Source organism: Gorilla gorilla, chromosome 23 (assembly GCF_029281585.2).
Source record: "Gorilla gorilla gorilla isolate KB3781 chromosome 23, NHGRI_mGorGor1-v2.1_pri, whole genome shotgun sequence".
Taxonomy (NCBI): Eukaryota; Metazoa; Chordata; class Mammalia; order Primates; family Hominidae; genus Gorilla; species Gorilla gorilla.
In genome coordinates, this window is record NC_086018.1 from 27,842,272 (window position 1) to 27,854,480 (window position 12,209).

Here is a 12,209-nt window from a genome sequence, read left to right on the forward strand (position 1 = left end):
GCAACACCCCAATTCCTCCTCCTGGGAGACCCCTCCTTAAGGACTGCCCCCTGTACTCTATACACGACGTCTGTGGCTCTAAAGAGCCTGTTTTCTCTGTCCTCTGTCCACTGCGAACATTCTTGTCCTTGTCCTTGCTCCTGGCTTGGTGCTCTCCCATTCTTTCTGCTGCTCTTCTGCTTGGACATCATTTCCATCTGAGACCCCCACCCAGAGCTCTGCTGGGTGAGGTGCCACCTCTGGTTTCCTGCCCTCTGAAATCTTCCCACGTGACGCTCTATCTAACTGCCTGTTTACTTGTCCACCTCCCCTCCTGCTGTGAGGAGGGGCTGAGTCCATCTTGGTCACATAGGCCCAGATGCTCAGGAAACACAGACGGAAAATAGCACTGCATCTCCCCTGCCCCAAGCATCAGAGCAGCCATCTCCTCTAGAAAAGGCAAGGCTGGGACCTTGGCAGGCCACCTCGGACAGCTGGCTGACCCATGCGTTCTGGGGCTAAACCTCTTTCCACTCCTCTGGGTTCCAGCAGCCTGTCTCACCTCTGACCTAGTCAAGCTGGGCCCTGTCGTAGTGGGCTATGGTAGAAGGATACAAGACTGACGAGGCCTGCTGCAGCAAGCTGATGTCTTCGGCCACGGGGAAGAGTGCATCATAGTCCCGGAGGAACCTGCAGGCAGGTGAGAGCAGATGGGATGGACAGAGCTGGGGCCACAGGAATGCTGTGCTGCTGCAGGCCACTCCCTGTGTTTGCAGCCCGACCTTATTAGAGCTGTGGTGGGCCTATAGCGGGGGTCTATCATGTAAGGTCTCTTGGGGACCTGTGGGAGGGTCACGGGCCCAGGCCAGCTCAGCCACACTCACCTCTTCTCCTGCAGCAAGGAGCTGAAGATCTGAAGGAACTCTTCGATGAAGCCCTGAATGTTGTCACAGCTAGAACAGGACACCAGGGAAGATGAGCTCATGCAATGCAAGATGAGCTGCAGCTCCTTTACACACCCCCTGCCCCTCTTCAAGGCTGGGGCCCAGTGGAGGAATGAGGCATTTTTCTTGGTTTCTCATCTCTGTTCAGCCAACCCCAGTGCAGTGGAGGAAGCCAAGATGAAATAATGGAAACGCTCCTGAAGGGCTTGGGGAGGAGACTCTTCCACCAGGAGGCAATTCCTGAGGGCTTACCTGCTTTCTAGGATGGGAAAGAGGCAGATCTGGTTCAGGATGATGTGGAAAATCTCCATTAGCTTCTTCCTGGAATGGGAGAGCCTCTGCCACAGGTCACCAAGAAGCCTAGGCCAGAGAGAAAAAAGACACAGGTTTAGGAGACAAAAAGGCCCTGAGGGGCCAGGTGCAGTGGTTTACACCTGAAACCCTAGCATCTTGGGAATCTGAGGTGGGAGGATCACTTGAGCCCCAGGAGTTTGAGACCAGCCTGAGCAACTAAGTGAAATCCTGTCTCTACAAAAAATACAAAAAATTAGTCAAATGTGGTGATGCAGGCCTGTAGTTCCAGCTCCTGGGGAGGCTAAGGCAGGGGGATCGCATTCACCTGGGAGGTCAAGGCTGCAGTGAGCCATGATGGTGCCATTCCAGCCTGGGTGACAGAGCAAGACCCTGTCTCAAAAAAAAAAAAAAAAAAAAAAAAGGGAAAAGAAAAAGAAAAAGAAAAAAAGGCACAAAGGGAGCTTCTCCCCAGCAGTTGCAGGTGCCTCCCTGGAGCAGAGAAGGCCTCACAATTCACTGCTGAGAGCAGCTGGCAAAAGCCACAGGCCTAGAGAAGACAGCTGCTTTCAGGGCTGCTTCTCAGTTCAAACAGTGGGTCAGGAACCAGCAGGCTGAGTACCAAGAGCATGGAGTAACAGCTGAGGGAAGGGCTTCAATGCAGGGGCCAGCCATCATGGTATTTTGGGGGATTGGGTTAATAGACATAATTGCCTTAGTACAAGCAGGACTTTGGGTCAAATCTCCTTCATGGTGTTTAGTAACACTTAACTCTAGTTGTTGCAGTCTTTCATGTTAGGTCTTCATACAAGTCTTTACAGAGAACATATATATTTTTTTAATATGCTAAGAGTTTAAAAAAAAATGCAGTTCAAGACCAGCCTGGCCAACACGTCAAAACCCCATCTCTACAAAAAATACAAAAATTAGCCGGGTGTGGTGGCACACGCCTATAATCCCAGCTACTCGGGAGACTGAAGTGGGAGGACTGATTGATGTCAGGAGGTCAAGGCTGCAGTGAGCCGTGACTGCACCACTGCACTCCAGCCTGGGTGACAGAGCAAGACCCTGTCTCAAACAACAACAACAACAACAAAAAAAACAAATGCAGAGGTCAGGAAGTGGCTAGATAGGGATGCAGAAGCTCAAAGCTGCACAGTCCCTGGTTCCACCCACTTGTCTTAGAGATGGGGATGCTAATGCCCAAGGAAGGCAGGGCCCTGCTCGGGCCTCTCTGTCCCACAACAACATTCTTAATTTTGTCCCCGCCTCACTTGCTATCTTCAAGCCTCCTCTTCTTAATTGCAGACTCCATTTCGGGAATTGCTGCTTCGTAGAAGGAAGCTAGTCTGTGCAGGCACACACAGGGAAAATGTTGGATTAGTTCATAAATACCACACTTCATAAGAACATCACAGCAAACCCCAGGGAGTGGAAAGGCCCATTTCTTTTTCCACACAATTTTCTCCAGGGACCCCTTGGTTCTTCCCTGAGCTCACCCCAGACTGACCCACTGGGGCTGGTCCCAGGAACAGCTCATAAGAAGTGACCCATAGCCATGTCCCTCATTCAGATGGGCAACTAAGACCCAGATAGGCTCATACTAACAGAGGAATCAGAAGGCCACTCGGAACCCACTGAAGTTTGAGAAGCAGATCCAAGATTACTTGCTTGTAATTTTCTTGCTCAAAAACTGTCAGTTAGCCAGGCACAGTGGCTCATGCCTGTAATCCCAGCACTTTGTGGGGCTGAGGCAGGAAGATTGCTTGAGCCAGGAGCTCAAGATCAGCCTGGGAAACAGGCTGGTGAAACTCCATCTCTACAAAAAATACAAAAATTAGCCAGGCATGGTGGTCCACACCTGTAGCCCCAGCTACTTGGGAGGCTGAGGCAGTAGGCCAGGAGGTCAAGGCTATAGTGAGCCATGATCACACCACTACATTCCAGCCTGAGTGACAGAGTGGAGACCCTGTCTCAAAAAAAAAAAAAAAAAAAAAAATTGTTCTGGCTGGGTGCGGTGGCTCATGCCTGTAATCCTAGCACTCTGGGAGACCGAGATGGGTGGATTACTTAGAGGTCAGGAGTTTGAGACCAGCCTGGCCAACATGGTGAAGCCCCGTCTCTACTAAAAATACAAAAATTAGCCAGAAGTGGTGGTGCACACCTGTAATCTCAGCTACTCAGGAGGCTGAGGCAGGAGAATTGCTTGAACCTGGTAGGTGGAGGTTGCAGTGAGCCAAGATCGCCCCACTGAACTCCAGCCTGGGCAACAGAGTGAGACTCTGTCTCAAAAAAAAAAAAAAAAAAATATATATATATTTTAACATGAAAATCTCAACACAATATTTGTATTTGGTCAAAATAGGCTAAATGTTCTCATGATTTTTTCCCAATCCCATTGGAAATGATAAAAAAAATATTAAAATAAAAATAATAATTAAAAAATTTAAGAAAAAAGTAAATGTATCATATTTTCTACATTGGCTTATGAGTTAAGCCAGTTAGCACTGTTTCTATAACTTTTTAATTAACTAATTAAATTTTTTTTTTGAGACGAAGTCTAGTTATATTGCCCAGGCTAGTTTTGACCTCCTGGGCTCAAGCGATCTTCCTGCCTCAGCCTCCCAAGACACTGAGATTACAGGTACCTGGCTTAAAACTTTTATAAAATTAAGGCTGTGCATGGTGGCTTATGCCTGTAATCCCAGCACTGTGGGAGGCTGAGGTGGGCAGATCACTTGAGGTCAGGAGTTTGAGACCAGCCTGGCCAACATGGGAAACTCTGTCTCCACTAAAAATACGAAAATTAGCTAGGCATGGGGGCGGGCACCTGTAATCCCAGCTACTCGGGAGGCTGAGGAGGGAGAATTGCTTGAATCTGGGAGGTGGAGGTTGCAGTGAGCTGAAATTGTGCCACTGTACCCTAGCCTGGGTGACAGAGTAAGACTCTGTCCCAAAAAAAAATTTAAAAATTGTAAAATTAAAAATAATTTATATGAAATTATTTTCAAATAAATATACTAATAAAAAAAAAGAAAAGAAAAACAGCTGCTAGCAGCTCCCTACCTCTTATGACAGCAAACCATAATTATTCTCTCTGGTACATCCATATCTGTCACAGTATATAGCCAATCTTGCTTCTCACCTAGGTGATTTCATACCACCCTTTCCCAACTCAAATTCAAACTCTCCATCCCAGCCGCACAACCCCTCAACATTCTTCCAGAGATCAGCACTCCCACAGCCCTCTGGCTTCCTCTCAGGCTAATGCTGGCCACTGCTCTTCTCTTCTTTCTCCTCATTCTCCTCCTCCTCCATGCAGCATTCCAGGCCCACCTCCTCCCATGCACTTCCTGATTATGCTCACTCATGGGCATTCTTCCTTTCCAGAACTAGATGCATTGCATGTGGAATATATTGCCCTGTTGCCCTGGCAAGTGAAATTGCAGCTGCCTCTTTTCTGTGGTATAATTCTTCCCCCAAACATCTTAAGCTTCCCAAAGCCGGAACTGCAGCTTAAGTGTCTAGGTTGGTGCTGAATTTGGAGCAAGTCCTCTGTAAACACGTGCCTGTCAGTTGGCTGGTTTCTGGCAATGTCTATCCTACTACAGTGCTATATGTAACAAAGGGTAACTAGACCAAAAGAGGCAGGCCCTACTAGGCCCACAGCATAGTCCAGAAAAATGACAGAGAGGGCAGTTTGGCCTAAACAGATTCAGCTGTTGCCAGGATATGTTGCTGGTGGGAGAGTAAATTGGAACAACCCCTATGGAGGGCGATTTGGCAAGATCTATGGAAATTAAAAATGTACATACCATCTGTCCTTGCTAGTCTACTTCTAGGAATTATTCCTCAGATATACTCACAGAGATACCAAATAATGTGTGTGCAAAGTTATTCTTTGTAATTTTTTTTTTTTTTTTTTTGAGACAGAGTCTCCCTCTGTTGCCCAGGCTGGAGGGCAGTGGTGCAATCCCTGCTCACTGCAACCTCCGCCTCCCGGTTTCAAGCAATTCTCCCACCTCAGCCTCCCAAATAGCTGGAATTAGAGGTGCGTGCCACCACATCCAGCTAATTTTTGTATTTTTAGTAGAGGTGGGGTTTCACCATGTTGGCCAGGCTGGTCTCGAACTCCTGACCCCAAGTGGTCTGCCTGCCTTGGCCTCCCAAAGTGCTGGAATTACAGCCATGAGCCACTGCGCCTGGCCTCTGTAGTATTTTTTTGTATAGCAAACAACTGAAAAAAACCTAAAGGACCATCTATGGGATCTGGTATTCCATACAGTGGAATTCTACCTGGCCATACCAAAGACATTAGAGAAAGGGTGCTTAATGCACTGGTGTGGCACCACTGCTAAGTAAAAAAGTAAAATGCAAACAGTAAATACTCATAATATGCCAGCCTTAAATTTTTTAAAAGGAGGGAGACATATAATGTGCATAGTTGCTCATATGTGCATATATTCTTGCATATCTCTGGAAAATTCCACCAAAAAAACCTAATGACGATGGCTGTATGTGAATAATAGAACTGCGAAAGCAGAAAGGGAGACTTTCCAGTGTGTATTTTATACTTTTTGAGTTTTGAGCCATGTGAATGTATTATTTATTCATAAAAGGGCAGAAAGAGATATACTCAGCTATACTTGAGTAGATGGGAAAGGAAGGAGGAAAAAGGTTATTTTGAGAGGGATTATCAACAAAGCTGATTGGGCAACTGTAACCACTTTCAGAGAGGCCTGGAGAACTGAGGTGGCTGTATTTGCTCAGCAGGGCGTTCCTGGCCTCCAGCACAGTTGGAGCAGGCTGGGTCAGCCCCAGGGTGTTCGTGGGTCAAAGGCAGTGTTGCCTTTAGTCAAAAGTGTTTCCCTTTCTTCCTCCTCACCCTGAGATGGGTATAGCTTCTCCCCTGCCTCTGCTGTCCCTTGCAGTAAAGTCAGCTCTTCCAAAACTTATCCCTTCCCCATCTCCAAGCCTTTCAAAAGCAATCTGTGCCACATTTGGGGAAACACTTTAACAAAATGGGAAAATGCCTATGATAAGCGAAAATATGCAAGGTACGAAATTCTAAGAATAGTATGATTTCTTATGGTGATTTTAATTTCCTACTTTTCTGGATTTTCCAAATGTTCTACAAGCACATGCTGCTTTTATCATGAGAAAAGATACCTTTTTAAAAAAGTGGACAGCTACATACCCCTCTCTTCTGGGGAAAATGGCGGGCAGCAGGTTATCCTAACATTCTCTGGGAGGCTCAATAACCCTAATGTCTGATTTTTATAAGCTGAGGCGACCAGGGAGGGGTCACAGCACCAGCTGCCATCTCTGGCACATGTAAGGACTAGATAAATGTTTTGTTAAATGGGTGAGTAAATGACAGAATGGACAGGCAGCTGAATGGACGGAGTTGGGCAGCTCCCAGAAGCTGCTACAAATGGTGGGGAGAAACGTCTTGCTAGAGTGACAATCAGAGGCCACTGGGAAGAGGCCTGTGCCCACAACTGCCAGGCAATACGCAGGTTGCCAACCCTTTCACCCTGGCCTGGAATGCCCACACCCACCCCTTTCTTACTGCACAAGCAACAGATACTCTTGGTGCTAAGAGGGCAAAGTGGGTCTGCCTCCCTGGCTCATATTCTCCTTCATGTCTGTCTCCATCCCACCAGGATCTTTCTAACAGCTCCTTTGGATAAAAGCCTCCAGGGGCTCCCCACTGCCTACAGCATAAAGGCCCTGCCAGCACATCCCAGGTTCCCCACGATCTGACTTCTACTGACTTACCCAAAGTGGGCTCTTGTTACTGGCTTGTTTTCCTGCTGTTCTGTGTGTCCCCACCCTCTGCCTCATGTCACACTTCACTCCCCGGCTCTCTCTCTGGGCCTCCGCATGCTTCACTTCACCTGCCTAGGATGCCCTTCCTGCTATGGGAACTTTTCTTTGTCTGGAAGATAGCTGTTCCTTCAAGACATCCTTCAAGGGTGATCTCCCAGCTCCATGTTGGAGCACTCCTGTTGTTTCCTAGTGTGTGTTCCCCCCAGGCTACTCTACTGAACTGAAACTATTCTTGGTTGTGCGTTTTTTTTTTTTTTTTTTTTAGATGGAGTCTTGCTCTGTCGCCCAGAGTGGAGTGCAGTGGTGCGATCTCAGCTCACTGCAACCTCCGCCACCCGGGTTCAAGTGATTCTCCTGTTTCAGCCTCCTCAGTAGCTGGGAATACAAGTGCATGCTGCCATGCCCAGTAATTTTTGTATTTTTAGTAGAGACGGGGTGTCACCATATTGGTCAGGCTGGTCTTGAACTCCTGACCTCAGGTGATCCACCCGCCTCGGCCTCCCAAAGTGCTGGGATGACAGGCATGAGCCAACGCACCCAGCCCATTGTATGTGTGTGTGTATTTTTTTTTTCCCTACCCTATCCTGGTCTTGGCCAAAAATGGGAGTGCTTCTAAAATGCAGGCGCCACACAAGCAGGAGGCTTATCTGTCGTTTTCACTGCTGCATCCCCAGGCTGGAAGAGGGACTGGTACATTCTAAGCACCCAGTAAATATTTGTTAAATGAGTAAATATTTGTTAAATTAGTACATAAGCCAGTACCTCTATTTCAACAGCCAGAACTATCACCTTACCTGTAACAAAAGTCATGCTTCTGGAAGGTCTGGCAAGCCAAAGGGAAGATATCCAGAAAGGCCCAAAGTGTGGTGCAGGTATCACAAAGGTAGAGAACAATGTCCTTTAATTCCTGTTGCCAAAAGAATACACTGCATTATTCTCCTCTGCCCACACATACAGATCTGCAGAGCGCCTGAGACAACATTAAAACAGTCAGGGTCCCAAACAGGCAGGATGTTACATGGGAGGAAAAGAACACTGGAGGTCCCAGGCAAAGCCTGGCTGGTCCATCTTCAAGAGCACGATCTGGGTGAGTCACCTAACCTCTCTAAGCCTCAGGTCATTACTCCAATGGCCTTACACCCAATCACTGCTAGGGTTACTTCCAGTTCTAAGATAATACAGTTCCCTCTTCTAAGCTAAAGGAAAACCAACTCTTGAATCTGAAGACATCATGCAAAGAAGGAACATCCGAGGCAGGACAAGAATATTAAGTCCATAGGTTTTTCACATCTTGAAGAGGGTATACAAAACACTTTCTTCTAAGTTTCTTACACACTTTCCTGGTTCTCATGACAACTCTGAAAAGTAGGCTGGGAAGCTGTTGAGGATCTTTATTTTACAGAAAAGGAAACCGAGGTTCCGAGAGGTAAAATGATTTGCTCCCACAGCACCTGCCACGTGCCCTTCTGAAATGAGATCACCATCTCCAGGAGGACAGCTCATAGCTGCCTTGTTCCTGTTCTATCTCCAGGGCTAGGGCAGCACCTGACACATGTCGAGGCTTCCTGAATGTTTGCCTTCTATCTGTCACCCTTGTCAACTCTAAATTCCATGACTGCAGGGGCCAGTCTGCTTTTGTTTACTGCTTTACCTCCAGGCATAGCACAGGGTCTGGCACATGCTCGGGACTCCTCAATATAAGTCCACTGAATAAATGGCTCAATGAATAACTCACAAATGAACATGTCAAACTGAAATAAATGAGGACTCTGAATCCTTATTCCCCAGTTCTTTCCACTACTCTATAAATGAAGCTCCCAGAGAGAAATCCAAGCCAGCTGAAAATGCTCTAAACCTGTGTGATGGGACATAATAGTTGCTCACTGTGCTGGAGGAAGGGGCCCTGGGCAGGGAAGAGGCCACTGGGTCCTCTACTGGGGCAATCTTCCCAGCCTCTGGGTAGCTAGGCCCTGGTTGGAGGGACCCAGCAGGAAAGAGACTGGGCTGAAGGGCAACCTTACCAGGAGAGGCATGTCACTGGGGGTCAATCGGCCCCTTTCCTCGAGCTTCTGGGGTGTGGTACTGGCCCCGTCCCCTTGCAAACCACAGTGTTGGAGGATATTGCTGAAGACCTGTGAAAGACAAGAACGGGCTCTCTCACATCATACTGAACCAGGGCTAGGACCCCTGGCAGCAGCCAGGGTCAGGTGATCTGAAAACTGCCTTGGAGTTTCTAGAATATTTACCCATGTTTCCAGGATATAAGCTGAGACAATTACCTTCTCCAAGAGTGAGGTCAGAGTAAAAACTATGTAAGACGGGGATGATGGGAGCATCCTTCTTAAAGGAGGGCGAAGAGGATTAAAAAGACAACCTGGAGCCACGTGTGGTGGCTCACTCCTGTAATCCCCAAACTTTGGGAGGCCAAGGATAGGGGATCATTTGAGGCCGGAAGTTCAAGACCAGCCTGGGCAACATGGTGAGACCCCCATCTCCACAAAATTTTTTTTAAATTAGCTGGGCAAGATGATGTGTACCTGTAATCCCAGCTACTTGAGAGGCTGAGGTGGGAGGATCAACTGAGCCCAGGAGTTCAAGGCTGCAGTGAGCTATGATTGTGCCACTGCACTCTAGCCTTGGTGACAGAGCAGGACCCTGTCTTTAAAAAAAAAGAAAAAAGAAAATCCTCCCAGATTCCTGTAGATATTATCTGACCGTATAGGCCAGGCAAGTATAATGAACATTTAAGATATACTTTAGCAATGTATAACAAATCTTTAGAACCCCTGTAGATGGCTATTTATGGAAACTACATTGAAAATAAGACAAGTCAACAGTGAGAGAAAAACGGTCCATTGTAGGCACTGAAGTGACTGTGCCATTTTAAGGAGGCTAGCATGTAAGGATTCCAAAACTTACTGTGAACAGTAGATATCTCTTGGTGGTGGGATTATGAGGGAATGATAATGTTCCTCTTTCATTTTTTATTTTCCGAATTTTCTACAATGAACATTATTTCATGAAATAATTTTGTAAAACTTTAAAGCTACTTTTTTAGAAACACTGGTCTCTTAGAGGGATATCCTTAGAGGCATATGGCTGTTGGCAAGCAACAAAAAATGCAAGCCAAACTCTGTCTGTATGAGCGCCAGCCAGCCAGCCCTTAGGCTTAAGTCTTGTTCAAAAGGGAAAAGGGCAAATTTAAAGAGGTGTAGTCAGGGGTAAGACAAAGAGACTGTCTGGGGAGATGCGGGAGTCAGGGAATAAACATTTCCTCAGCTCCTCCAGGAAAGTCAGGAAACACCATTGAGTTGGGGAGGTGGCCTATCCTCCAAGCTCAACCTCCCCTGCGCAGGGCCAAGAGCCGGTACCTGAAGGATGGTAGGCAGGGTTTCATCCAGGTCACTGTAGTAACTTGGCTGCTGTGTAAAGATGTTTCCTAAAAAGAGAAGAGAAAGGTTGGAATTGAGAAAAGGTGGGGGCTCAGGGCAGCGAAGAGGACACATTACAAATGGTTGCCAGCAGGTCTGTGACCTTTCTCCCTTTTCCTAATCCTATCTGCAGCTAGGACCTAGGACGAGTCCTGGCCCCAGGCCCTGCTGGCACTGAGCTTTGGCCCAGCCTAGAAGCTTCCCCAGGGTGGGGGAGGGACCTTGCTCAGTATGATTTAACCTTTTAAGTACCTCTGCCTAGTGAATTACATAAAAGACCCGCCCTGGTCAAACCAGCTCACACTGATGTCCCCAAGGAGTGATCACACTTGGGTACCCTGCCTCCTATGACAGCTTTGGCTCTGCAAGTTGGAGTTAAGTCATCCAGGAAAATTAGCAGATAGGATCTCTTTGCTCAAGAAACATGGATGCAATAATCCAGGACTCTCCAATAATATGAGGAGATTCCAGGGAGATATTTCTCCGGAAATTTCATACCTTTCACTTTTAGATATGCTAACCATACTAATCCATCCTACTCCAAGGTGAGAGGCCTGAGAAGGACTTGGAGATAGATTTACCACACACTTGCAGTTGTTCCTATAAGATGAAGCTTGTCTCCAAGTGTTTACTATTCTCCAAGTGCTGCCGCTGTGAGTGCGTAGGTTCGAGCATATGGTAACTGGAACAGAAACCAAGTGTTCCAGCTGCCCAAATGGCAAGAGAGGGAGAGAGGGAGAGAGGGAGGGAGGGAGGGAGGGAAGATCACAGCTAGCTTGGGGACGTGACAATGTGAAATGCCAATGCCCTTAAGAAGCCAGGGTTCTTGGCCCCCTATAATCCCAGCATCTAAGGCTGGCTGATGGTCAGGACGTTCTGAATTCTAGGTGTTCTCTGCCTTTGGGCAGGTCTGTCCTTGGTTTCCTTATTGATGACCCTGCAGCCCTTGCTGGACCCTGGAGGATTTAAAAAATGAATGAGTTCAAAAACCAGATAGGGCTGGGTGAGTAAGCAAGTCACTAGGTGGCTGGACTTTCTGTAAGCACTTTCCTGGATGCCACTGCATTTCTTGAGTCCAGAAAGCTGAGTTTTACCAGCCTGCACTTGCTCAGCACCTCCCACCGCCAGATGGGTGCTGATCCCATAACCTGTGAAGGTGTGCCCAGACCATCTGCACCCACCTCCTACTCCTGATAGGCAAGGAACGACAGAGCTATCTCCCCACCAAACTCTGTTCCTCCTAAAAAACCCTCAAGGTTAAGTCCAAACTCCTGACCATGGCACAAAAGGCCCTGTGAGATCTGGCCTCTGCTGGTATCCCAGGCCACCCTTTCCCCCTTCCCTACACTACACTCCTCCCTCACACCATTCTCAACCTCAGAAAACCATCCCTGTCCCCGCCTTCTGTTTGGGGTGCCTTCCTAGAGCTAACTCCACCATAAGGCAGGTGTCACCTCCTCCACGCAGTGCCTCTTGACCCAGGCATTAGGAGAGGTCTCCTCTTACAACCCCCAGGGCCATACCATGTTCTCCAAAGCATCCCAACCACTTCGCACTGGGGAGGCACCCTCTCATGATCCTTCCAGTGCTGCAGCCTGAGTAAAGCGAGGTTTTACATGCATCAGTATACATCAAATTTCATACTCTATCCTTGGGGTCTTCTAAGTCCCTTTCCTCACCTTCATCTGATTCTAATGACAGTGACGATGTAACTTTTGATCTCCTAAAGAAA

The 12,209-nt window shown here is 47.5% G+C and overlaps 1 protein-coding gene across 19 annotated transcripts in view; it reads right to left on the reverse strand.

Moving 5' to 3' along the window:
* The window catches only part of ASCC2 (activating signal cointegrator 1 complex subunit 2), a 50,071-nt gene that overhangs the window by 17,173 nt on the left and 20,689 nt on the right, over positions 1–12,209 (reverse strand). For all 19 annotated transcript variants that reach the window (XM_055374153.1, XM_019018577.3, XM_004063256.4 and 16 more), the window contains 7 exons: positions 10,418–10,485; positions 9,068–9,178; positions 7,841–7,953; positions 2,489–2,563; positions 1,176–1,283; positions 864–932; positions 595–669 (listed from right to left, as the gene is read on the reverse strand). In XM_055374153.1, the coding sequence (XP_055230128.1) occupies positions 595–669; positions 864–932; positions 1,176–1,283; positions 2,489–2,563; positions 7,841–7,953; positions 9,068–9,178; positions 10,418–10,485 (619 nt within the window). The remainder of the gene's footprint in view (positions 1–594; positions 670–863; positions 933–1,175; positions 1,284–2,488; positions 2,564–7,840; positions 7,954–9,067; positions 9,179–10,417; positions 10,486–12,209) is intronic.